General features: G+C 39.0%; 1 protein-coding gene across 10 annotated transcripts in view; it reads right to left on the bottom strand.

Annotated features, from left to right (window-relative positions):
* The window catches only part of PTK2B (protein tyrosine kinase 2 beta), a 177,985-nt gene that overhangs the window by 5,971 nt on the left and 146,574 nt on the right, over positions 1–25,440 (bottom strand). For 9 of the 10 annotated variants that reach the window (XM_074209992.1, XM_074209986.1, XM_074209984.1 and 6 more), the window contains 17 exons: positions 25,240–25,279; positions 24,750–24,796; positions 24,098–24,148; positions 22,724–22,821; positions 21,500–21,584; positions 20,640–20,740; positions 19,333–19,448; positions 18,004–18,104; positions 17,720–17,809; positions 14,317–14,521; positions 11,776–11,884; positions 10,663–10,728; positions 6,817–6,942; positions 4,322–4,468; positions 3,285–3,320; positions 2,919–2,943; positions 1,749–1,795 (listed from right to left, as the gene is read on the bottom strand). In XM_074209992.1, coding sequence (XP_074066093.1) covers positions 1,749–1,795; positions 2,919–2,943; positions 3,285–3,320; positions 4,322–4,468; positions 6,817–6,942; positions 10,663–10,728; positions 11,776–11,884; positions 14,317–14,521; positions 17,720–17,809; positions 18,004–18,104; positions 19,333–19,448; positions 20,640–20,740; positions 21,500–21,584; positions 22,724–22,821; positions 24,098–24,148; positions 24,750–24,796; positions 25,240–25,279 — 1,490 coding nt within the window. The remainder of the gene's footprint in view (positions 1–1,748; positions 1,796–2,918; positions 2,944–3,284; positions 3,321–4,321; positions 4,469–6,816; positions 6,943–10,662; positions 10,729–11,775; positions 11,885–14,316; positions 14,522–17,719; positions 17,810–18,003; positions 18,105–19,332; positions 19,449–20,639; positions 20,741–21,499; positions 21,585–22,723; positions 22,822–24,097; positions 24,149–24,749; positions 24,797–25,239; positions 25,280–25,440) is intronic. The other variant, XM_074209990.1, reaches the window with a different exon arrangement.

Genomic DNA, 25,440 nt, shown 5'->3' with positions numbered 1-25,440 from the left:
CACTGCGCCACCTAGCCGCCACCTAGCCGCCCCCCCCCCCCTTACTCTATTCTTATGGGACATCTTAGACCTTGTTCCTAAGCTCAGATCATATTATCTTGCCTAGCCCCCAGTTCTGTTCCCTAGTCAACTTTCTGATGGACTGGCCTGATTTGGAATGGTATGTTTCATTGCTGGGGTTGTGTACTTTGACCCTGACAGTCTCTATTTTCTACCATTTGAGTGTTTTACTAATCCCCTTAGAAAGTTGATCTCAGGGGCAGCTAGGTGGCGCAGTGGATAAAGCACCGGCTCTGGAGTCAGGAGTACCTGGGTTCAAATCCGGTCTCAGACACTTAATAATTACCTAGCTGTGTGGCCTTGGGCAAGCCACTTAACCCCATTTGCCTTGCAAAAAAAAAAAACCTAAAAAAAAAAAGTTGATCTCCTCTCTAATCAAAAAAGTATCCCTCTTTGGGGCATCATATATGTCTCCCTTAGGGATATTGCATCTTCCTTGAACAAAAAGGTCAGACTCAGACTAATAGCCATTATTATGATATGAATAATAATCATAATAATTAAAATTTATAATGCTTTCATATTTGCAAAGGATTTTCTCCCTAAATATATATACACATACATATGCATGTGCATATATGTATGTATTTCATTATTACAACCTTTTAAGGGGGATGCTATCATTCCTCATTTTACAGATGGGGAAACTAGGGCCAAGAGTTTAAATCACTTACCCAAGTTTACATAGTAAGTTTCAGTTAGGAATCAAACTCAAGGCTAATATTCTATCATTATACCAAATAGCTGTTTAGAATTCATTGTGCATGAAGTTACTGTTTCAGATTTAAAGACTTATTTTGTCACTGCTCAGTTGTTTCAGTAGTGTCTGACACTTCATGACCCCATTTAGGGTTTTCTTGGCAAAAATGCTAGAGTGGTTTGCTGTTTCCTTCTCTAGTTCATTTTATAGAAGAACTGAGGCAAACAGGGTAAGTGATTTGTCCAGGGTCACATAGCCACTAAGTATGTGAGGTTATATTTGAATTCAAGAAGAGAATTTTTTGTATATGGCACCCTTTCCTCCTGATCTGCTACAGAGGAGAAAAATCATTTTCTTGTGCAAGTAATGGGCATTGGGGGTACTAGAAAAAGAGGCAGGTTCAGGGAAAAGATCTTAACTTTTTCACTGTCATCTTTCTGGTCAATCATTGTTGCTCAGTAACAAATTCTTGACTTAATTATCTTCCCTGATAAAGAAGGTATTGTGGTATAATGGAAAGAACACTAGGGCTGAGAGTCTAAAGATCTGGGTGTGAATCATGTTACATAGTACCTGTATGACTTTGGGCAAGTCACAACCTCTATGGGCCTCAGTTTCCTCATCTGCAAAATGAGGGAGTTGAACTAGCTTAGCTAATCCTTTACAGCTTAAATCCACAAATATAGATGCAAATAATAGACAAGGATGAGTTGAAATTTCAAATGCTGACAATTTTCTAAAATTGCGCTTTAAAAATAATGACTTTCACTTCCCTCCCCCATTTCCTATAAATCCCTTTTAGATTTCTCAATTTTTGAGACAAGTCACTACAATCCATTTAAGCCTAAGTTTCTTTATCTGTAATATGAAGAGACTAGATTAGGTCATCTCTAAAGCTCTTTGTGATGAAAAAAAGTACATAGTTCTAAGTCCCTTCCAGGCCTGACCCTAAGGAAGTTTACCAACTCTTGCTGTACTCCTCACCAACCTGAGCTCCCAGTCGTGGTGGCTTCTGAGGAGGCCCTGTGAATTCAGCTGTGACCACAGAAAGAGAAAAGGAGAAATAAGTGGAGGGGAAGTCCGTGATCTACACTCCATTCTCTTTTTCATTTGAGTTAACTCTGAAACCCTTCCCTCACCCTCTATCCTTTTCCATTAAATTCCAGAAATGTAACCCAAATGAGAAAAACAGCAAAAAGCAGTCAGACTCCTTGACTCCAATCCAAACCTCTTTCTCATATGAATCCTGGACTTCTGCATTTAGAAATGGTGGGGTTTTGACCAGATGCTTTCTTTGTTTCTTACAAGATTTAATATGCTCTGTTTTGATTTCTAACTGTAGTCTAAGCTCTGGTGAAAGATAAGGGGTATACCATTTATTCTTGGTTTTCTTCTTATCTTTCACACTGGTTCACATGATGTAAGAAAAAGAAGGAGGAGTTTCCTTCTACTGGCTACTCTGTAGACAGGAAGTTCAGGTTCTCACCACTTCCTTCTCTCCCATACCCTGTGGGCTTATGTAAGAGCATGAGCAGGGGATCATGCCTCAACCCTCACTACTTTGACAGAGAGAGATAGGGATGTGATAGGGGAGAGGCTGTGACAGAATGAGAGACGGTGGGGGGGGGGGTGGAAATAGAGAGAAAGAGATAAAGAGAGAGAAAAACAGAGAGGGGAAGATAGACATACACAAAGCAGAAGAGAGAGGAGGAGGAAGAGAGAGGAAAGAAGAAGGAAGTCAGAGAGAGTGAAAAAAAGAGGAGTAGGGAAATAGAGAAAGGAGGGAAGATAAATAGAAAGAATACAAGAGAGAAATAAACACCAAACAGAGACCTCAGTGAGAGAAGAGAATTTAGGGACATTCAGGCACAATGGAAAGGGAACAGGAAGACATAAGGAAAGATGAATGGAAAATAATGGACAAAGATGAGTTGGAAATTACTACAAGTGCAGACAGATTTTCCAAAATTATACTTTAAAATAATGAATTAAAAACAAGGCAGCTGTTCCTATAAATTTTAATGAGATCCGTTGATCATTGAAATAGTCACTACTAAGTCCATCAAGCTGTCACTAGAGCAGGTTCCATTAAGAAGCTAATAATGGGGAGCAGAGCCAGTAAAGGCAAGAAGATAATAATGATTGGTTAGAAACTTACTATATCCAGCCTCCTTCTCTGGGGTCTGTAAAGAAAGAAAAAGAAAATCAGTGTTCTGAATGTAACTTTGAGAAAACAATGTCTTCCACTTCCCTCCCCCATTTCCTTTTCCAGGAAGAGGTTCTTTGATTAGGGAAAGTCAGGGAAGGCTCTTAGAGGAAGTTTTCCAAGAGGAGGCCTTAATAGAAGATTAGGGATTAAAAGAAGACTCTTTTATTCTATCAAGGGAATAGAAGTTGCATTGTTAAGTTTGGAAAGAGAAGCTTTGTTAGCCATCTGTACTTGGATTGATAGAACTCCTGGATTAGTCATAGCAATACTCTAGCTCTTGGGTCCAAGTAGCAAGGGTAATGGCTTGTCACTTACCAATGGAGACTTATCATTCATATATACCATGGGGTCCTACAAATGAGAGAGCCAAAGGAAAGATTTCAGATCTTCAGTTTACTTGAGTTTTCAAAAGAGGATAACCTTTTACAAAGTATGGGGAGGTAAACTAGGGTTGGATTGAAATGATTTTTACTTTTTTTTAGGTGATGGACACAACTGTAATAGTATCTTTTATGAGGTCTTTTTAGTCCTTTACTTCAAAGGAAGAAGACATGGTTACTTATTGAGTTAAACAGCAAAAACCTGAAGTCTCTTGACTGGTTAATGAGGCAAGATTTGAATTCAGGTCTTCCTAACTGTGTCCAGATCTCTATTTACTCTATCATCTAGTGACTACTATAAATAATTAAGAGGAGAGAGGAGAAGGAGAAGGAAAAAAAGGAGAAGGAAAAAGAGGAGGAGAGAAAAGGAGACCCTGGACTAGCAATCCAAAGGTCTGAGTTTTAACTCTGACATTTAAGAACTGCATGACCCCAAAGCTAGTCACTTTTCCTCTCTGGATCTTGGTTTCCTCTACCATAAAATGAGAAGGTTGCTGACTCTCTGGAAAAGATAAGGAACTATACCTCCCTCTTCATTGGAAAAGTAAGGCACAATGAATGTGATACATAGTGAAAGCTATTGGACATTGAGTTTGTTGGCAGGTTTTGCTTAAATTATTTTTTTAATTGAAGAAGATAATTTGCTGGAGGAGGAGTTGAGGACATACCAGGTAATGACTGTAATGCAAAAACAAGGTGTCAGTAAAACTTTTTTTTTAAATAAAAATAATTACAAGAATTGGACTAGATGATCTCTAAGGTCTCTTTCAATCTTGTCGCACTACAATTCAATTCATATTTCTCCCCTTTCCCAGGCTCTCTGAAACCCCTTTATTCCCTATTAGAGGGTAGAAAGTCAGACAAATGATTTCCAAGACTCATTCTAACTCTGGTTCTGTAATTATTTTTTTTAAGGTAAAACAACCTCCTTAGAGGTCCTGAGGGACAATTCCCATTTCAATTTCTACTTACCAGGGACTTCTCCTCCTGCCTGAGCCATTGGTAATCTTCTGCCATCTGCTTCTGTTGCTTGTCCAAGATCTGACGCATCTTTGCTCTCTCAGCTTCCCATAGCTGCTGGGCCTCTTCTCGACTGCTAGGGCGGACAAAGTCTTCTTCCTGAGATGACCATAAGGAGACAGAAAGGAATTCTGAGAACCCGTTCTTAAGTCTGGTGAAGGGTAGCCTCAGATTGTACAACACAGAGGTTCAAGCCACAACCTTTGTAGAGGACCTTCATCCTGGGACAGCAGCAAGATGCAGAGCCTAGGAAACAAGCTGGCAAGTCCTCCCTTACCTGAATGCCTGCTTTTATTCCATTCCATGGAGGCTGCTTTGCTTTTGTTTGTTTGCTTTAAGGGTTGTTAAAAGTTGGGCTACTGATATATACCCATTACTAGCATTCCCGGGAACCACATACCTGCTTGTGTGGTTGTATTACTGAAGATTAGCATTAGAGAACATTGTGTGACCCATGCTCAGATAGTTACTTACATGTCACCTTTTTTCAATCAGCACTGCAACTTAATGGGTTAAAGCATTATATAAATGTCTGCTATTATTATTATTATTATTATCAAAAGTCCACTTAGACACCATACCTACAGTTCTAGTAGTTGCCACTGGGTGACATAATGGACTCTATTAATGATTATGTAGGTCTAATGTTAGGCATGGGTAGCTGAGAAGCACATGATTTACCAAATAATACATTTTCTCCTTAAAATAGAATTCTTTATTAAAATGGCAGCATTGCTTAATTAAAACCCTAAAATAAATGTATAAACTAAGATATGTAATATAGAGCAAGATTTCAAAAACCATCCAATATTTAAGTTCAAGTTAAGTACCCTTTCTCCTAGACACAATTAAATATTGTTCAATTTAATCTAATCCTGATTTAATTTTCATTTAATTTTGCTTTGTACCTTTTTCCAGTTTAGCTTCTTAGCTTCTTAGGGGAAGTTCATTGAGATTAATATTGTAGCAATCAATCCAGTCTCCCCATTCTCCACCTGCCTCTCTTTACAGCCCAGAACTGATTCTCATTCCTTTTGGCAATTTTATTTGCTCCATAGCATTTCAGTTCCCATTTCCTTCAACAGAACATATAGACAATGGCCATCTGACTTTCTCTTCTACATAAGCTATAAGAACCTTTTATGTTTCTGTTTTAACCAGATAGAAGTTCTTCTGACAAATAGGGCTACATGCTTTTCCTTTCTCTTCCTTTGAGCTTCTTTTTGACATTCAAGTTATTTTGTACAGAGTGCTCAGCTAGTCTAGCTGGGAGTGAAGTGGAGCTTACACATTACAGTGTCTCTCATCCTGAGTCCATGTCTTTGATGTTACAGGCTGGACTCCTGGTTTCACATTCTCTTGATCCCATTGAAAAGTTATCCTAACCTAATTTATATTATGATGGCCTCCTAGGCATATCTAGATTTCCCCATTACTGATTCTGAACTAACAACACTTTCTGGATCTTCACTTAGAACTTGGACTAAGCCCCTCCTTCCATTGACCTTACTTTCCCTGACCTTCAATCCCCACCCATATCTCTCCCAATCCTTTTTGAACAAAAGTCAATGGGACAGCAAAACCTCTTTACAGGAATTTTGTTAGAACATATCTACAAGCACTTCATAAAACCAGGGCTACTTTCATTTGTTTGTTCTAGTTGAAGTGCTGCTTGTGCTACTTAGGAGGAGGCTGTTGTGTAGTTTGGTAGAATTGTTATGTATTTAAAATTACCTTTAAATGTCTTTGGATACAAAGTGAGGGAGTTAAGACTAGATCATCTCCATGGACACTCCCAACTCTACCATTCCATAGATCTATGTAAGCTATTTGCAAGAACTGATAGCAAGTATGTTCAGAGAAGCAGCTCATAACTGAGATGCCCCTAATGTGTAGTGCCAGGAGAGCCGCTTTGCCACCCTGCTGGCCTCCACCGATTGACCCTGCTGCTTAAGAAATCAGCATTCCCACTGGTTCCTCCACAAATAGAACTTGAAAGCAGGAGGCAGCAGTACCAAAGAAAAAGTTTCTTTGGACAGTTCAGCAGAAGGTAATCAAAGGAAAGAAGTGAGAGAGGGTTTGCCCCTTGGGACAAAGAAGAGCAGCTACTCTGGAGCCAGTTCCTTACTTGGCTGATTTTATGGCTCACTGAACCTATGCCATTGCCCTAGGAAAGAGAGCCATTCCCTGGACACTGCCATGGCCCTGAGATGCAAAAATGGTGAAAGGATGGCATTTGACTGGCCATATACCACAAGGCATGTCCCTGAGAGAAGTTGACTCATATCCTAGATTTCAGAACTTATACTGCTAGAGGGTATCATTCAAGGCTTTGGGTACTCCCCAGAGTGAAGGGCTTCAGTGGGAAGCCTTGTAGGGCATTATACTCCTTCTTAAAAGTCACATCCACATCTAATACCAAGTCCCAGCATGCAGATTGTTCTTACCCTCATGCTGTGGCGTTTGAAGACATTGTGTCGCTGAAGAGGTGGGGTATGCAAGGAATTAAGTGGTGACGGATACTCTATGGGGTTGGTGAGCGTAGGCGAGCTGGCACATAGACCCTCCGGTACCTGTTTGAGAAAGCAAGGCAGCAAAAGGCACAAGGACAAGGCAATCATACATAAAAGAGTTAGCAGCAACAGACAGGCACACAAGTCACATACATAAAAACCAACACAAGCCAAGAAGAAACTCCAGGATAATTCTCAACAAGGACTTTAATCCTGGGAGCCAAGAAAGAACATTTTTATTGCCTCAACATATCAGAAGCATCAGGGTCAAGACCAGAGCTCATTAGCCTAGAAGTCGGAACCTATGTTTCATTTCCAGCCCTTATCATTGACTTCCTCAAGGACTTGGAAAAGCAACATCATCTCTGCCTCTCCCTAGTCAAAGAACAAAGAAACCTTATTCCGCTCCTTTCCATCTTCAGAGGACTCTGTATACAGTGGGAGCCCCTTAAATGTTGTTGATCCAAAGAGATGCTGCCTGCATTCTCAGCACTCCTAAGAAGCAGTTTTTCTTAATCCCACAGGTGCAGAAATCCTTTTCCAACCTCATAAACTAGGTCTGTTCAGATACAGGACTTCAAACACCATAGAAACAAATTTTAAAAATAATGATACTTTGTTTTAAATTTAACCAAACATTTTCTTAATAGTCTTGTTTATTTTTAAGACCTGAAATAATGGAAAGGACATTGACTTTGGAAATGGGGAAACCTGATTTCAAATCCTATTGATTAGCATCTATTTGAACTTGAGCAAACATTTCAATTTTCTCGGCCTCTCCCTATTTGTAAAATTAGAATGCTAAGCTAGATGAGTTCCCAGGTCCCTTCCAACTCAAAATTTTATGATTCTCTGATTTTCCACTGTAAGTGAATAAAAGAACACTTTTGATGAGTCATTTTGTTGGAGGTACCCAAGAGCGGAGGGAAGAGGGCAACATTGAGAGTCAAGGAATCCTGGTCAAATTCCAGCTGGTCTGTCTACCTCCTGTGTCTATGTGACCTTGAGCAATTTGATTCAATTCAATGGTCATTTATTAACAGAATAATTTGTGACAGGCACTGTGCCCATACTGGAAAGGTATTATTACAAAGACAAAGAAATGAAATAGTGTCTCTCTGTGAAAACCTTACATTTTAATGGAGCATATTCAACTCTTTGGGCCTCCGTGAATTTCCCCATTTATATAATGAGGGGGTTGGACTAGAAGAACTTTAAATTCCTATCTAGTTATGAATCTAAATCAAGCTTTTCTCTTCCCAAACGCAAGTTAGACCTAACAATTGATTTCCCACTGATGCTTTTTTATTTAAAATTTTAGTTTATTCAATGAACATAATATTTTTTCTTTCTTTGCCATTCTCTCTCCTCCCCCAAAGAAAATAAAAAGAAAAAAAATTGTGTGACTTCACCCCCCAAAGAAAATATGCTTAGTTAAGCAAAATCCCACATTGGATATGTCTTTAAAATATTTTAGACACATCAATTTCTAACCTTGTTGATTTGGACCAATGGACAGAATCCTGTGAATAAGTAGAGACAGATATTTTAGGTGAGATTTTGCTGCCATTCTTCCAAGCAGATTATGGGAATAGATATTGTTTCACTCAATCATGTTTGCTAGAGCCACCAATGTGCTCAGGACCAAAAGGTAAGAGAAAGGTAGGAAAGGTCAATCACATCCTCAGGAAAATGTGATTGGCATAAGATTAGCAGTAAAGGTGAGAAGAGAATATGAGTCCCCCTTTTCTACTTCCCATTCTTTGCCCAACCACCCAATGCCCCTAGGTTGATCATTTTAACTATCTAGTCTACAGCACAAACCAAACTGGGAATTTTAGGAAGCATCAGGGCTAATATGAGAGCATAATGGGAAAGAGCCCCTAACTCCATTCAAGATTGAGCTCAAATGCTCTCAAGAGAAATGGATTTCCCTAGGAATCAGTACAACTTGACTATGCAGAAGATAGAGTAATGGATCTAGAGACAGGAAGATCTTATTTAATTCCTGCCTCAGGCCTTGCTACCTGGTCAAGTCACTTAAAACTCAGTTTGCCTCAGTTTCTTTATCTATAAAATGGGAATATTTTTGACACCTACATCCCAGGGTTATTGTGGGATCAAATGAGATAATATCTATAAAGGGTCTTGCAAATCTTAAAGCATGATGTAAATGCTAGTTATTATCATTATCATTATTAATAGTTCCCTTGTCTCCAATCACTGTGTACTTTTTAAAAATTATATCCTGTATCTCTGTTATCCCCCTAGTACACAGTAAGCTCCTCAAAGGTAGGTATTATTTCATTATTCTCTCTTTATCCAGGTACATAGTAGAAATCTAATAACTACTTATTGATCCATTGATTGAGGAGGCCTAGATTTGAATCCCTATTCTCAATACATTTTCTGTGAGAATTTGAGTATATGTGAAAAATTCTGTAAGTCTCAGTTTCCCACATATAAAATGGGGACAATGATTCTTATACTTCTTTAAGCTTTGCAGTTAGTACTTCTGGCACCTGCAGTGAAGACCCCAAAATGTATCCAGGGAATGGAAGGCACTTGAATCAACTCTCTGAGTTAAATAATTTTTTTGGGGGGGGGAGAAATCTTAGGGCAATTCTTGTACCTCTGAACGTAAGACATCATGAAGTCATGAGCAGAGGTACTGGGAACCCTATTATTTGCAATTGGAAAGGCTACAATAAGAGGAGGGAATAATATGGGATAAAGTTGGGAAAGTAGCTCATTATCCTAAGTAGGTTCTTGTTGCAATTAATTGTTTTGGTTATTTTGTTACTAATTACAATTGTTACTAGCTGGAATACAAATACTTCATGTCCTTCCAAATTTTGGTGTCCTGGGACAAGGTCACAGTTGCCTATCTTATACCAATCAACTTTATTTTGTAACTGGCTTTCACTCTGTCTCATCAGTTCCAAGTCTATATTGTTGATCTTATACAGCATTTGGGAGAAAGGCATTTCATAAAGCTTACAGTGATTTTTATTATAAGTTATTATAGAGGCAGGTTAGAGAAGTAGAAGGAATATTCGATCTGAATACCAGCCAGATAGAGTGCTAGACTTGGAATCAGGAAGCTATGTATTCAAGTCCTACCTCAGACCTTGCTTTGACCAAGGGTAAATCAATTGACCCTCTCAGTTTTCTCATCTATAAAATGAGGGATTGGTCTTAGTGATTCCTTCTAACTTAAATCTATGATCCTGTAATCACTTATTACTTGTGTGGCCTTGGACAATCTCTCAATATCAATTTCTTCATCTGCAAAACAAGGGAACCATACTAGATATCTTCAAATATGAAAATATATGACCTAGTTCTTTTCCTTCACATGTACTAGAGGCCTACTACAGAAGATCTTTCATGATTAAAAAAAACAAAGCTCGAATGGAGGCAGGCACTTAATTAAAGCAAGCAAACATTGCAAGAGTTCTCTGAGGGCAGAGAAATGAAGATACAGCTTTCTAATGTGAGGCCCCATCAGACCTAACCAGTCACCACTCAGTGGGAGAGAAGGGACTTGGTAACTACCAATTGTTCACTCTTGGGGCTTGGATGACTCATAATCAAGTTCTGCCTTGGGTTCCCCCACACAAAACAAAACAGATCAGACACACATCTCTTCTTGCATCATCCTAATGGGTGACTTCAGCTCTTCAAGGACACCAAGTCAGATTTTCAGGCATGACTCAGAGATGAATGAGTCCGAATTCTCTAACATATCCCCCACAGATGCTATAATGCTGAATTTACCTGGAACTGAAGCTTGGGAGCCAGAAGGTTGGTTTGTGGAGGCGGTTTGTACTTGGGCCGGCTTGGCTGGAATGAAGAAATAGATAAATTAATTCCAGTGTTTTTCCTGCTCCTTGAGAGGGAGAATTGAACCATGTAGGAAGGTAGAACACTAAGAGAGTGGGAATCCTGGGTTCTAGGTGAAAGGGTACCTGCTATACAGGGAGGATTTAGGAGAGATGAGGGTAGTATTAATAACTATCAGTAGGGGGTCATCATCATTATGAAAAAATATTCACTAAACATGCAGCATGAATAATATGCTGTGGGGAGGAATACAAATAATTCAAAGTCATGATGCCTACCCTCAAAAGGTTTAAGAAGACAGGAAACATATAAAAGAACCATAAAACAGGATAGAGTATGGGCAGCTAGGTGGTAGAATGCTGGACCTGGAGTCAGGAAAGATCATCTTCCTGAATTCATATCTGGCCTCAGACACTTCCTACCTGTGACCCTGGGCAACTCATTTAACCCTGCTTGCTTCAGTTTTCTTATCTGTAATATGAGCTGAAGAAGGAAGCAGGAAGTCACTCCAGTGTCTGCCAAAAGAACTCCAAATGGGATCCTGAAGAGTTGGTCACAATTCAAAAAGACGGAACAACAACAATCCCCTATACAAATAAAATCTCATGGCCAGTTTTTTTTAAATGAGCTGGGCATAAAGGATCAGGATAAAGTAGTGAGTCAAGGTAGAAGAGGAGGGAATCTAACCTTTCTGATCTGTCAGGGGATCTGGTCAATTCTTGCCTCACAGTTCAGGAGCCTAATGTCCACTTAATCTATTTAACTAGTACCTATTGGTCTCTAGGAAGAAAGATTCTCCAGCATCCTTAAAAAAAACCCAAAACTGATCCCATGTAGTTTACTGATCTAATCATCCCATACTATAACCTGCTGGATTCAATTGGTCCCAAACTACTCATATGAGAGGAACTGAGGGCAGACAAGAGAGTGAAAGGCTAAGAAAAAGAACAGCTATAGAGGGAGGTAGACTGATCAATCAAACTATTTAAGAACCAAAGTGATCTCTGACTGTGTTTTCCATCCTAGAAGCAGTATGATCTGACTTACCTTGGGTGGAGGATCCTGGAAGGCCATGGGCTCCAATATTTTGGGTGTCCGGTAGCGGGTATTTCTCTCTTGTTCTCTAGCAATATCCTTCTCCATCTGGTAAACATCACTGCCAGGGAGTTGATGAGATCAGAAGACAAGTTATCAATCATGGAAGTTCTTTCTTGCTCTGTGTAAATATTCTCTGCCTCCCCCTAAATTCAGGGAAGGACTTAGAGCCAGATGTTAATTCCCTTCCCATTTACACAAAGTATATCCTCAGTTAAATCACCTATAAAAGTGACAGTACTAAGAGACCCCCCCCCAATGCTCATCAAGGTTGATTAGTACCTGTAGGCTCTAGAATGGTCTCCTTTCCCATAAGCAAAACAGAAATGAACAAAGTGTGGTACATAAATACAATGGAAAATCACTGAGCCATTAAAAAAAAAAACCAGTAAGTGAGAAACTTCAGAAAACATGAACTTATCATAATGGGGTAAGCAGAATTGGGTGAAAAAATGTATTACTTCAATAATGAAACGAAATAAAGACTCCCCATATGTACTCGAGGATCTAGTCCAAGAACCAGGTATTTGTAAAGTGAAGTTTGCCTTCAATGACCACAATTATTATAAACTTATTATTGTAATAACAACTCATATTCTGTTTTCCTCTCTAGCTTATTTTTAAAAAATTCCCAATTATATGTTAAGATAATTTTCAACATTCATTTTGTATAAGATTTTGAGTTCCACATTTTTCTCCCTCTCTCCCTTCCTTCCCCCTCCCCAAGATAGCAAGTGACCTTTTTTACATGTTTTACATGTACAATCTTGTTAAATATATTTCCATATTAGTCATGTTGTGAAAGAAGAATCAGAACTAAAGGGAAAAAACACAATAAAGGAAAAAACAAAAAACAAACTTTAAAAAGTGAAAACAGAATGCTTTGGTCTGCATTCAGATTCCATAGTTCTTTCTCTGAATGTGAATGGCATTTTCCAGCACAAATTTTTTAGAATTGTCTTTGATCACTGTATTAAAAACTTACATTTTTATGGTATTTTTTGTTTTGCAAAGCAAACAACAAACAGTGAGACAGGTATTGTGAATGTGATTACTTCCATTTTATTTTTTAATTAAAATTTCTTTTTCAATTATCAAGGGATATTTATTCCATTCTAAGAGTTCCCTTCAACAGAAGTATCAAACATGTGGCCCAAAATCTGCATATGGTCCAAAACACTCCTGAGTACATTCTGAAAAATGTCTTTGGGAAATGCTGGAAATACTAAAAATACAACAAAACAAAGATGCATTTTAAAATGAATTCAATATGTAACCCACAAGAGATCATTATGTATTGATTATTGGCCCCCCATTTCTTTTGAGTTTGATACCACTGCCCTACATCAATGAAAGTGTGGGTCAAGTAAAACAGTCAATTAATAAGTGCTAGTTATTACTACTACTGGTAAACTAACCTTGTGAGCTTGATGATTTTTGAATCACCTTTGATGATTCAAAAACCATAGTTATGCTATTGTCTGTAAGGCAGGCAGGGCTGGACAACCTGATGATTGTTCTGTAGTATTAGCACACTGCCAGTGGGCAAAGGAAAGGATCATTTCCAGGGATGTGGGGCAGAACATCTTTTGGTTTATATTTTTATTCATTTATTTTTCTTTGCACTAATATTTGAGGGTAAGCTACATTCTACAAATAGTATTATAACAGGGGACAGAGTTCTGAGCCTGGATTCAGGAAGATATATGGATTCAAATTCTGCTTTGGATTGTTACTAGTTGTGCAAATCTGGGCAAGTGATCTCCTTGAACCTCAATTTCCTTATCAATAAAAGGGAATAATAACACTTATGGTATCTTTGACATGGAGTTGTTGTGAGCCTCAAATGATATATGACATGTGTCTATGACATAGTAATTGATTTTAAAATGCTTTATCTATCTCTTTAAAACTTTATAAAATTACTGCTCATTTATTGTATGCCTATTTTAGCCAAAGAGGCTGATAGGTGGCTCAGTGGATGCAGTGCTGAAACTGGAGTCAAGAATACCTGTGTTCAAATTTAGTTTCAGATACTTATTAGCTGTGTGACCCTGGGCAAGTTACCTAGCATTGCAGTTAGGTGCCTCAATGGATAAAGCACTAGGCCTAGAGTCAGAAAGATCTGAGTTCAAGTCCAACTTCAGACACATACTAGCTATGTGCTCTTGGACAAGTCACTTAACCTGTTTGCCCTAATCCACCAGAGAAGAAAATGACAAATTACTACAGTATCTTTGTCAAGAAAACTGCATGGACCACATTGGTTTGCTATGTTTCATAGGGTCACAAAGAGTTAGACACAACTGAACAACAATAATTATATGTTTTATCTGAGAACCATTGGTCAGTTTCATTCAAGGAAGTCTCACCATCACTAGTTGTTCTGGACTGGCTTCCAGACAATCTTGTCATTTGGAAGTCTACTGCTGCCTCCCCAAATCCCTTGCCACTACAAATCCTCTTCCCAAAGCCTCCCTGACTCCCACTTACCTAAGGCTGCACACAAGTTCTGTGAAGCGAGGTCGGTCACTAGGATCATAGTCCCAACACCGGGTCATGAGAGTATAAAGGACAGGAGGGCAGAGGTCAGGTTTGGGCAACCGGTCGCCTTTCTCCAACACTCCAATTACATCCTTGTTCTCTAGCCAAAAGAAGGGCTGCTTTCCAAAACTCAGGATCTCCCACATGCATACAGCTAGAAAGAAAAAGGGATATAAAAAAGGAAATTGGCCTCTAGAAGGAAGGCTTTCCCTCATGAAGACTCCCCCAAGAACTGCCCTGATCACTGATAGAAACATTCCAAGCTGAATGTCCCCAAAACAAAGGAGATGCCCATCAATTAGGGAGTAACTAGACAAATGGTGGTAGATAAATGTTACTATATATTAATAGGCCATAAGAAAAGAAAACTATGAAGAATTCAGAGAAGCCTGAGAAGACTTGTATGAATTGATGCTGAGTAAATTAAGTGAACAAGAAAGACAATTTATACAATAAATCACTCTAAAAACAATTTTGAATGGCTTAAGAACTATGATTAATGCAATGATTATTCATTATTCCAGAGAAGTGATGAAGAAAATTTTTATATTCACCTTTTGATAGAGTCATGATAGACTCAAAGTAGAGAACAAGAAATTTATTTTTGTGCATAGACAATAAAGGAATTTGTTTTGAATGAGTATACCTCAATGCTATATGTTATGATAATTAATATTAGTTCTTCCCTTCCTCAAGTTGGCTGGTGGGGAATGAGGAGAGAATAAGACTTTTATTAATTGAAAATAAATTTAATTTTTAAAAACACCTTAAGAAATGACAAAAATGAGAACCTCAGAGGGAAATGAGAAGAAGTCAGAATGATTTACCTACTGACTACAATAATAGAAAATAGATTTCACTCTTAACCAATCAGTACTTTAGGAGACTAATGATGCATTCCTCCCACCTTCTGGCAGAGAGGTGATGGACTAGGAGTGTAGAATGAGGTATACTTTTATGGATATGGCCAATGTATGGATTTATTTTACCTGATTATACTTATTTGTTATAAGAAAGGGTTTTTTATTGGGAGAGGTTAGGGGTAATTATGCAAATATTGGGTAATGATTAGAGATGGGGAAAAAAACAGAAGAAAGGAGTGTCAATGAAACTATTGAATATGAACAAGCCTATAGAAGTTTTATATTTGATACAAAACATGCTATAAGAATGCAAAAAAAAGTAGAAGAAAGTTCAAAAGCAGACACAGATAATCAGGGTGGTTTTATTTCTACCTTCAAACATGATCCTGTGTGCTCTATCCTTAGAAAACTTTCATTATACCTTACTACCCCTTCAAACTACTCTATATTTCCTTTCCTTTTCTCACCTAAATTCCTAGAAAAAGAGGTTTCCACTTTCTCATTCTTTAATTTTTTGACTTCTGATATTGTTCCTCAACTCAAATTACTCATTCCAAAGCTGTCAACAATCTCTTGGCCAGTTAGATCTGATGGCCTTTCTCAATCCTCATCCTTGTCCTCTGCAAAATTTTACACTATTCAAGACCTTCTTCTCCTGGATATTCTCTTCTATGACTTTCAATGACTCTGCTCTTCTCCTTTCTGATCTGTCAAGCCTTCTCAGGTTCCTTTTCTGGTTCTCTGATTGTGGGTAGGTCTGAATGCCCTTTTCTGGACCCTCTTCTCTTCTCCCTCTCTACCCTCTTTTGGTAAACTTATCAGTTGTCATGGGTTTAATCATCATCTCTGCCAAAAATTGCATATATGTATATATATATATATACATATATATATATATATATGTATATATATATATATGTATGTATTTAGCCTCAGGCTCCCCTGAGTTTTAGTCCCATATCATAGTGGACATTTCAAATTTGGATTTTATAGATTGCTCAAACTCAACAAGTCCAGAAAAGAACTCATTATGTTTCTCCTCAAATTCATCTTTCTTCCAAACTTCTTTATTTCTTAAGATGACACCACCATCCTTCCAGTCTTCCAGGTTCTTATCCTTGGCATTAACCATCAAATCCTCTCTCCCTTTCTACATGTACATAATTAGTTGCCAAATATTGCCTTTTCTACCTTTATAATATTTCTTGTATGTAATCCCTTCTCTCTGTTCATACAACTGCCATTTAAGTTTAGGTTCTCATCACTCCTTGCTAGTTCTTTTCATAGTCTCCTAATTGGTGTCCCTCAGGTCCTCAAGTCATTCCCCCCAGCTCCCACCCCAGGCCATAAACCTTTCTCTGTCAAAGTGATGGGTAAGGGTAGATGTGACCATGCCATTCCAGTCTAGTGACTCTCCAGTGTCTTTAAGATATAATATAAAGCCAAGTCAACATTAAAAGTCCTTTCTAACCTGCCCCAAATCTGTCTTTCCAGTCTCACTAGACATTACTCCTCTTGTACCTTGAAATCCAGCCAAGTGATGTTCTCCCTGTTCTCCATACAACTTGTCTTCTGTCTCTATTGCTCTGCTTTTGTACTTGTCAGCCTCCATGTTGTAAAATATGTCCTTGCTGACATATAATCTCTCCCTTCCTTCAAGATGAAGTTCAACCAGTTCCTTCTACATGTAATCTCTTATCTTTAGGTCTATTTGCACAAAATAAATGTGCATTGAGAAATGGCCTTTTCTAAAATGACCAGTGTGTAAATTTGTACTGTTTTATCATATTTGTTTGTTACAAGGGGTATGGGAAGATGGTCACTGGAGAAAGAAAGCAATGTAAAAGAAGAAAAGGGCATCAATAAAATATTTGAAAAGGGTGAGTAGGGGTAGGAGAAAAATTCGAATGAAAGAAAAATGAAGGTAGGGGAAAAGCCCTAATGAACAAATAAAGCCTTTAGACCTTTTGATTTCTTGTTCTTTACCAATGTCTCTGTGCTGGGCTTACTTAGCAAATCACTTAACTTTTTTAAAACTCAATTTGTTCATCTGTGAGACAAGGAGATTTGTATTAGATGACCTATAAGGTCAAGTTCTATAATCTCTTAGTGATCTCTGAACATGTAGTTGCTAGTAATAGGGAGTCAAAAGGAATGATTATAAGATCTCAGGCTTCCTTCTCTGAGGGCTTAATTTATATGCTCAACTACCTTTTCCAAAGTCACATGATTCCATTTTTCAGTCTCAGATACTTTGAATTCTCACAGCATTCCTGAACCTTAACTTAGTTTCAAAATGACCTTCTATTCATAATAGTTGTTTCCAGGAATATCAGAAGGCACTGCTCATTGCTAGTGCTTCACTTCAAGACCTCAGACCTTCTGGGATTCTTTAGCTGGCATGGCTAAGCAGGCAGCACAGGGATGAGAAATTATCCACCATCAGGAAGAGACAAGAAATACCTGCCTGTGTTCCCCTGCTCCCTTACCAAACATCCAGACATCACTGGCAGTTGTGAACCGACGGAAGTTGATAGATTCAGGAGACATCCATTTGATTGGGAGGCGAGTCACAGAGGCTTGAGCGGGAATGAATATTGAATAGGAGTTTTTGTCAGAACTGGAAAAATCAGGGATGACAATACTTAACTCTAAAGTCCCTCAACCTGAACTCCTTCCCTACCCATCCATCTTTCAAACATAGATCTTACTTATTCTGATTCTGGGTTTCATCAACAACTCTTAGTAGAGATTAGAAACAGCTACTTCTCACCTTTGTAATACTCATCATCTTCAATGTACCGAGAAAGGCCAAAATCTCCAAGTTTCACACATTCAGGAGAAGCTACCAAAATGTTCCTGACTGCAATGTCCCTATAAAAAGCATAATGATGATGATGATGGTGGTGGTAGGAAGAAGAATTATTTTGAGTCAACACTGACATAGTGCTTTAAGAGGCTGAAGAAACTTTTCCAGGATCACATATTTAGTAATTGTCTGAGAAGGGATTTGAACTTAGGTCTTCCTCACTCCAAGTTCAACAATCCTTTTCATAATAGTTTTGTCCTAGGATGGAATGAATGGAAATGAATTCTGATCAAGCCCTCTGACTTGTGCTTCCTATGCTAAAGCAGGATCCCATAGCCACTTGTTTCACTCCAGAGAAATAAGTACACAGAACTTCAGTGTCTGGCTCCAACATTCATTTAATATGTCGTGAATGGAAACCACATTTCTATCTCCCATGTTAACTCCCCTCTATTTTGTATGTATCAGGTATGTACCTTTTCTTGTGTATATTCTTTCCCATTACAATTTTAACAAGCAAGTCAATAAACATTTATTAAATGCTTACAGCATAGTGAGAACTGTATTAAGTCCTAGGGATATAATGACATATAATCCCTGCACCTGAGGAGCTCACATTCTAATGGGAGAAACACTGTGCAATAACTGTGCATATGTAACAGAACTGACTTAGAATGTATTTGATAATGTCTTTTTAGGGGGGAGGAGAATGGGGAGCTTCTATTTCTAAGAGAATTGAAATGATATGTAAGAGACTTACATTGGAGTATTTATAAGCATTCTGCAGCTTGATCCTAACCATGAGGTTAGGAAAAGCTCGTTTGATGGTCTGTATGGTCAGAACTGGGGGAGCCTTCAAAAAGCACTAATTGGAGTTCTAATGATTTTATTTGACTGATTTCTCTTGGTAGATTTCTCCCTTGGTTTGATACCTTTGCCACAGAATTCAATGAGAGACAATGCTATGATGGGAAAGCCATTAGGTCCCCACAGAAACCAACATGGTGTCTATGAATATAAGGATAAGTTCCTTGCCTGCTTTAGCATTTGTTGTTTCAAGGTGTGACCTTATGATTTTCCAAAGGTCAGAAGAATGAACCCTGACCTAAATGTGGGAAATAAAGAATCTAGGAATACAAGGATCTGTGAGTCAGAATTCATGCCAGATTTTGCAATCAGTCTTGCACTGGTGCCCCAAGGAGCAAGGAACTTTGGGGTCCAATCCAGTGCTAACTATGACAAATCCATAGTTAGACAAAACCTTGGTGGTGTCATTCCCCTCCCCCCAACTACCTGTGTACACAGCTGATACTCTCCAGGTAAGCCATGGCCTTGCATATCTGTAGCGAATACAAGATGAGGGTGAGCACCTTTAGGGAATTCTTATTGTGCTCCAGGTAGTGTCCAAGCTGTGGGAAAAGGGAAAAACAAACTATCAGAAAAATAAGTTTGGGCTTCTAAAAAAGCGATTGTTGGTCTTTAGGTTCCAGGCTGTCAGAGTCTAAGCTAAGGCCAAAGGCTACATCTGATTATCTGATTTAATCCAAACAGTATTAATTAAGTATCTTTTCTTTTCCAAATACAAAGGGGGATACAACTGGAGAATCAAAGACAAAAATGAAACAGTCCCTGCCTTCAAGGAGCTTACATGCTTCTAGGGGAAATGACATATACATAAAAAAGTCCACACAAATTATAGACTAAATAAATGCAAAGTAATTGGGGGGGGATGCCAATTAAAGGGATCAGGAAATGCCTCTTGTGGAATGTATATGACATGTAATTAAAGGATCATAGACTTGGGAGCTAGAAGCAATTCAGAGGTCATGGAATCCAACCCTCTCATTTTTAAAAAGAGGAAACTGTGGCACAAAGGGGTTAAATGGCTTACCTAGGGACATATAGCCAGCCCATAATCTTCCCTGATTCAAAGTCCTCCTATCTATGACATCATACAATTTCTCAGTGGGCTATGCTGCCTTATGCTGAAACTTAAAAAGAGCTAGAGGTTCCAAGGGGAAGAGGGGAAGAGGAAAGCCATTCTGGACATGGAACCCAGAGAAGTTGGATATGATATGTCGTATACTGTTAGGGAATATATCAAGCTAGAATATGAGAATGGGAATGATATATAATTATCTTGGAAAGATAGACTGGTTAGATTGTGAAGAGTTTCACATGCCATCTAGATGGTTTGTATTTTATTCTAGAGGCAATTGGGAGCCACTGAAACTTCTTGACCAGAGGAGCCATATAGGCAAACTAGTACTCTAGAAATATTAACTTGTTATATGGATGGTAAATTAGAAAGACAAGACACTAAAAAAGGCAATGACACCGGTTAGGAGGCTACTGCAAAAGTTTAAGTGACAGGCAATGAGATCCTATATGATTACCTAAAGTATACATTTTTTCTGATAACACCTGTGAATCTAGTCATCTGCTCTTACTGAAAAAAAGAAAACACAATGCTGAGATTCAGAACCTATAATCTTAAAATATTTCACCCTGAGGAACCCAGATCAGTCTTGGACCAACGAATCACCAGGTGATTGATTTGCCCCTACAGAAGAGTCTTTCCTCTCCCTCTCTGTGCTCACCTCTCCATATGAGTATAGCTCCATGATAATCCATGTGGGTTCTTCCTCAATGATACCTATCAGCTTCACAATATGGGGATGATCCAAGTTCTTCATTAACACTAGGGTGGGGCCAGGAGAGAACAAAGTTACAGAAAGTTGAAGGCAGAAATAGAAAAGAAAAGAAACTGAATATGGAGTAATTATGATAACCAAATTTAAGAGATTAGAAAATATATCTTCTTCCCTGTTTTATAGAGATGGGGGGGCTAGGAGTATAGAACAAAGAATATGTTGTCAGAATCATAAGTTGATACACTGGTTGATTTTACTATACTACTCTTCTACCCTCTCCCCTACCTTCCTTTTTTATTCCTTTTTACTTGGATGGATCTCTGGGAAGGAGAGAAATGAAGGATATATATTAGAAACTGAAGATAATATTAAAACAAAAATTATAAATACAAATTGAAAAAATCCATCTTGAAAGTCTACATCCTGCCCCAAATGGGGGGGGGGGTAGTAGAGATGATTGGGGGGAAGCTTCAGATAGAGGCGACTAGTTTTCCTTATTTCCCAAGATTCCCTTCTTGGGCCTCATTAGTAATCCCCTCCCTGTCCTTCTGCCCCATTTGCTTCCTCCTCCTCCTCCTCTCGGCCTTCCCAACTCAGAGATTTCATTTCACTATGGGCTCTGGGCCCAATAGGATTTTCCTTCTATTGTCAACATCTGTTTGCCTTTCTAAGCAAGATCATCATCAAAGGAGATAGGGTGATTTAATGGAAAGAACTTCAGAGTCAAAGGACCTCAGTCTGTATGGCTTATTACCTGAATGATGTCTAGAGTTATGATCCTATGATCCATCAGGTAGCTAACCTACCTGCTTCACTCATGAACTTCTCTTTATTTTCAAAAGTGCAATCCTTCTTACAGGTCTTCACAGCCACATTGATCCGCTCTCCTTTCTGCAACCAGAGATATATGTTCAGGGCCTCTTGGTACAGTTTGGTAGTCTAGGTAAAGTGTCTCTGCCTGCCCACTTCCCCTGGCATGACCCCCATGCTTTACTGGGCCCTTCCCGTCAAGACTGTGCCCTGATGAAGTCCAGAAAAAAGCTTTGGTTTTTCAGTCCTAGTGTTTCTCAATCCGATTAAACATAGCTATACCTCCTTTTTTCTGACTGCTATCTCCCTAACTTCTGGAAACCTTCCCTTCCACTTTGGGATCTTCTATAGAAACATCCACTTTCCTACTGACTTGTGTATCTCTGTTTGTGGCCTAAAAGGAAATCAATCAAACCAGGATGAACAGAACCTACCCTCTCTCCATAAAATAGCCAAGTGATTTGGAACTTCCTTGTTTCCCAGAAGATCCCCAAGTTGCCCAGAAGGATAGATTTCAGGTACATATAGAATTTTAAGGCAGAGGCTCTCTGGTCACACCCCTGGTTTTACCCCATCCCTGCTCTTTCTCAATCTGCTTTAGACATGTCGGTCCTGACCCCAGTATTATGGACTCAGTGGGGTGCTCCAATACCTTATCTTATCTTATGAGAAGCATTATGATACAGTGGAAAGAACCCTGTGTCTGGTTCAAAAGATGTAGACTCAAATTCCAATACTGCCATTTACTACCTCTATGACTTTGGTCATATATAGCTGAGCCTCCATTTCCCATTTGTAAAATTAGAATATTGAATCAGATGATTTCTATCTCCTTCCTCTATTAGCATGTAAGCTTCTTGAGAGAAGCTCCTTTTGCTTTTGTGTCTAGCACAGTGTCTGGTACATAGAAAGATGTTAATAAATATTTTTTCCATTTCTTTCTTCCACTTAGCACTTCTTTTCCCCTCTTCCTTCAAAGCGTGCCTCTGTTCTATTCTTGACTTTTGTGCTGTGATAGTAAGTTATTCTCTTTTCTCATTACCTCCACTACCTTAAAATTTCATGACCATTTCTGCTTCCAAATGGGCACAGACAATCCTTCCTTACTTATTTCCCGCTGCCCCCCTCCCATCCCAACATCCTCTTACATCTTAATGGCCTGGATCCTGGATCAAATGGTTAAGGAAATGAGAGAAGATGTTAGATCGACTAGTACTTACGTGATTCTGGTAGACACCTTCATACACCTCACCAAAGAAACCTTCTCCCAGGATGCGACCCAGAACTACATCCTCACGTGCAATACCATACTCCAGACCTGAAGACAGGCAGAAAACCATGAGCCCCAGAGAGGGTTAAATGCATGTTAATGATTCTTCCCAGGAATCTGAATACTTATAAGATAAAATAAGGTACAAGAAATAAGTAGAATTCAGAGCTGCAGGGACTTTGGTGGCCATTAAGACCAGTACTTGCATTTCTCAGATAACGGATCTAAGTCCCAGAGAGGCTAAGAGATTTGTCACATAGCTAGCAAGTATCTGAGGTGGATTTGGTCCCAGATCTTCTGAACTCCAAGTCTAGCTCCCTAAACATTATACCCATTGCCAGTTAATTGAAGGTTCCAGGCTTTCCCAATGACCTAGCCATAGTACCCTTGACCAGGGCTCAGGGAGGGATAGGGTAGGGCTTGGAATCAGGATAGTAATATGGAAAATGCAAGGAATTCTGATCACTTCAGAACATCAAGGATATTCACTAAGTGATCATATGTCCTTGAATAAGTAATTTAATCTCTCTGGCCTTTAGTTTTCTGTCCTAGAAAATGAAGAGATTGACCTTCATAGTTTTGACAGGCTTAGATATCAAAGGCTAGAAAGGAGCTCAAAGACAATTTAGTACATCATTTTAGTTTAGAAAGAAGGAAATGAAGGCTCAGAGAGTTTGTGATTTATCCAAGGTCATGCAATCGAATATCATAGGTGGGATTAGAAATCTCATCCTTTAATCACAAAGCTAGTATCTTTCCATTTTTCTATTCTATCTCCCTCAGGAGTTTTTAATATATCTGGGTTTCCCTGTTTTCTCAGACCCAGAAAAGAGTTTTCCCCTTGGAAGGTTTGGGGCATGTTGTCTTCTTGAATCAAGTTCAAAAATTGTTGAATAAGGTATAGCTAGATGGAGCAGTAAATAGAGCATTGGCCCTGGAGTCTGGAGAACCTGAGTTCAAATCCAATCTCAGACACACTTGACATGTACTAGTCATGTGACTCAGGGCAAGTCACTTAACCCTGATTGCCTTGAGAAACAAATAAAGAAAAAAATTGAATGAATAAATACTAACATTAATATCACTCAAATGAATGACAACTCAGGTGTTCTGTCTTTGCATAGGACTGTTGGTGCCAAATATAGGAAAGAATGAAGGAGATTTTCTTATTAACATTCTAGTCAAGGCCTGGACACTGTGTGGTTTTCCTCATTCAGTCAACAAATATTTATTAAACACCTACTATGTAACATGTGTTGTGCTATGCACTAGAGATTTCTTTTGGGGGTGTATGGGAAAGTTTGCAATTTTGCCCAGGACCTACCTGCAGATCTCCGAAGGGTGTCATCAGGAATTTCTGCATAAATGTCTGATTCTGCAATGACAAAGGGAGGGCCCATCCCATTGTCAAGATGCTCCCGAACCACATGAATCAAGAATCCAGTGGGTGGTTCTACACCCTGTTGCTCAGGGACAATGGAGTTTCCATGAGCCATGTCTCTGGATCTTTAGAGGATCAGAAACATTCCTATGGGGTAATTCTCTCCATTGTCTGATAACTGAGCCAGCAAGAGGTACTGAGAGGAGAATGAAACTGGTGGGTATGGGTGAAAAAAGGACAGTGTTATTCTAAGTCTTTTGCCCCTTGGGGCTGAATCTTTCCAGCAATCCTTGCTTTTATTATCAAAACTGATCCTTAGAGTGGGGTCAGAATGTGGAAGGGCTTTCTCACCCTCCACCACCACCTCCCAGTCCCCACCCTGTATTTTTCCTCTTCATTAGCCTCAGATAGGCCAAAAACCTAGGGAAAGAATGAAAGTAACCCCTTGGATTAAGGCCTTTAACTGAAATTATGTGTGCCATGGGAAGAACTAGCAATGGATTAAAACTGTCTTTATTTCTATCCTGAGGGAGACATTGGAAGAATTTTGAAAGAGGCCGGGTAAGGAGGAGACTGATGAATATATGGGGCTTACCAATGCTGCAGCTTTCTGAGAACTGGTTTCTCCTTTCTCCGAAGTGTCTATAGAAGGGGAAGCATCAAAAGAGTCAGAATTATAGGTTAGTCTGAGAATAGACCTTTGGATTAAGTCCCACCATTGCATTCCAACTTCCTCCACTCTAAACTAGTTTCCTCTCCAGATGACCTGATCCAGGAGCTTTGAAAGGAGTTTCCAAGAGAGTCTACCCAATACTAAAATATATCTAATTTCTAGTATGAAAAATGGCAGCCAGTACTTCCCTTCTTCTCTCCCAGTAATGTTCTCAGTTACCACTGTCAGGTATGGTGACAAGTTTCCCTGCTAAAACAATCCAGGCTACCATTAAGACATGGGAACATCACAGTAATGAATGAAATAGAACCTAAACTAACAAATCTCTAAGAGATGAAGTTTCTATTTGTCCTTCCTTTTTTCATACAGGACCCATTCCAGTTCTCACTCAAAGCTGTTCCATTTTACTCACAGGGTAGGGATCTGAGGCAAGCTGTTCCGCTTCTCACCATCTAAAAGAGATAAAAGGGAGAGAAAAAGAGTCTAGGTACTGGGTGGTCATTGGCCAGCTCCACTACTCCTAGAAGCTTTTTTTCTGTTTGTTAGATTGATTCCTATCCTAATTTTCATGGAGTCTACAGATCCTGGAATACAGATTTGGTGTTGGGGTGGG

Source organism: Macrotis lagotis, chromosome 1 (genome assembly GCF_037893015.1).
Source record: "Macrotis lagotis isolate mMagLag1 chromosome 1, bilby.v1.9.chrom.fasta, whole genome shotgun sequence".
Lineage (NCBI taxonomy): Eukaryota > Metazoa > Chordata > Mammalia > Peramelemorphia > Peramelidae > Macrotis > Macrotis lagotis.
Note: the sequence above shows the minus strand (reverse complement) of the source record. Positions and strands in the feature narration are given on the sequence as shown.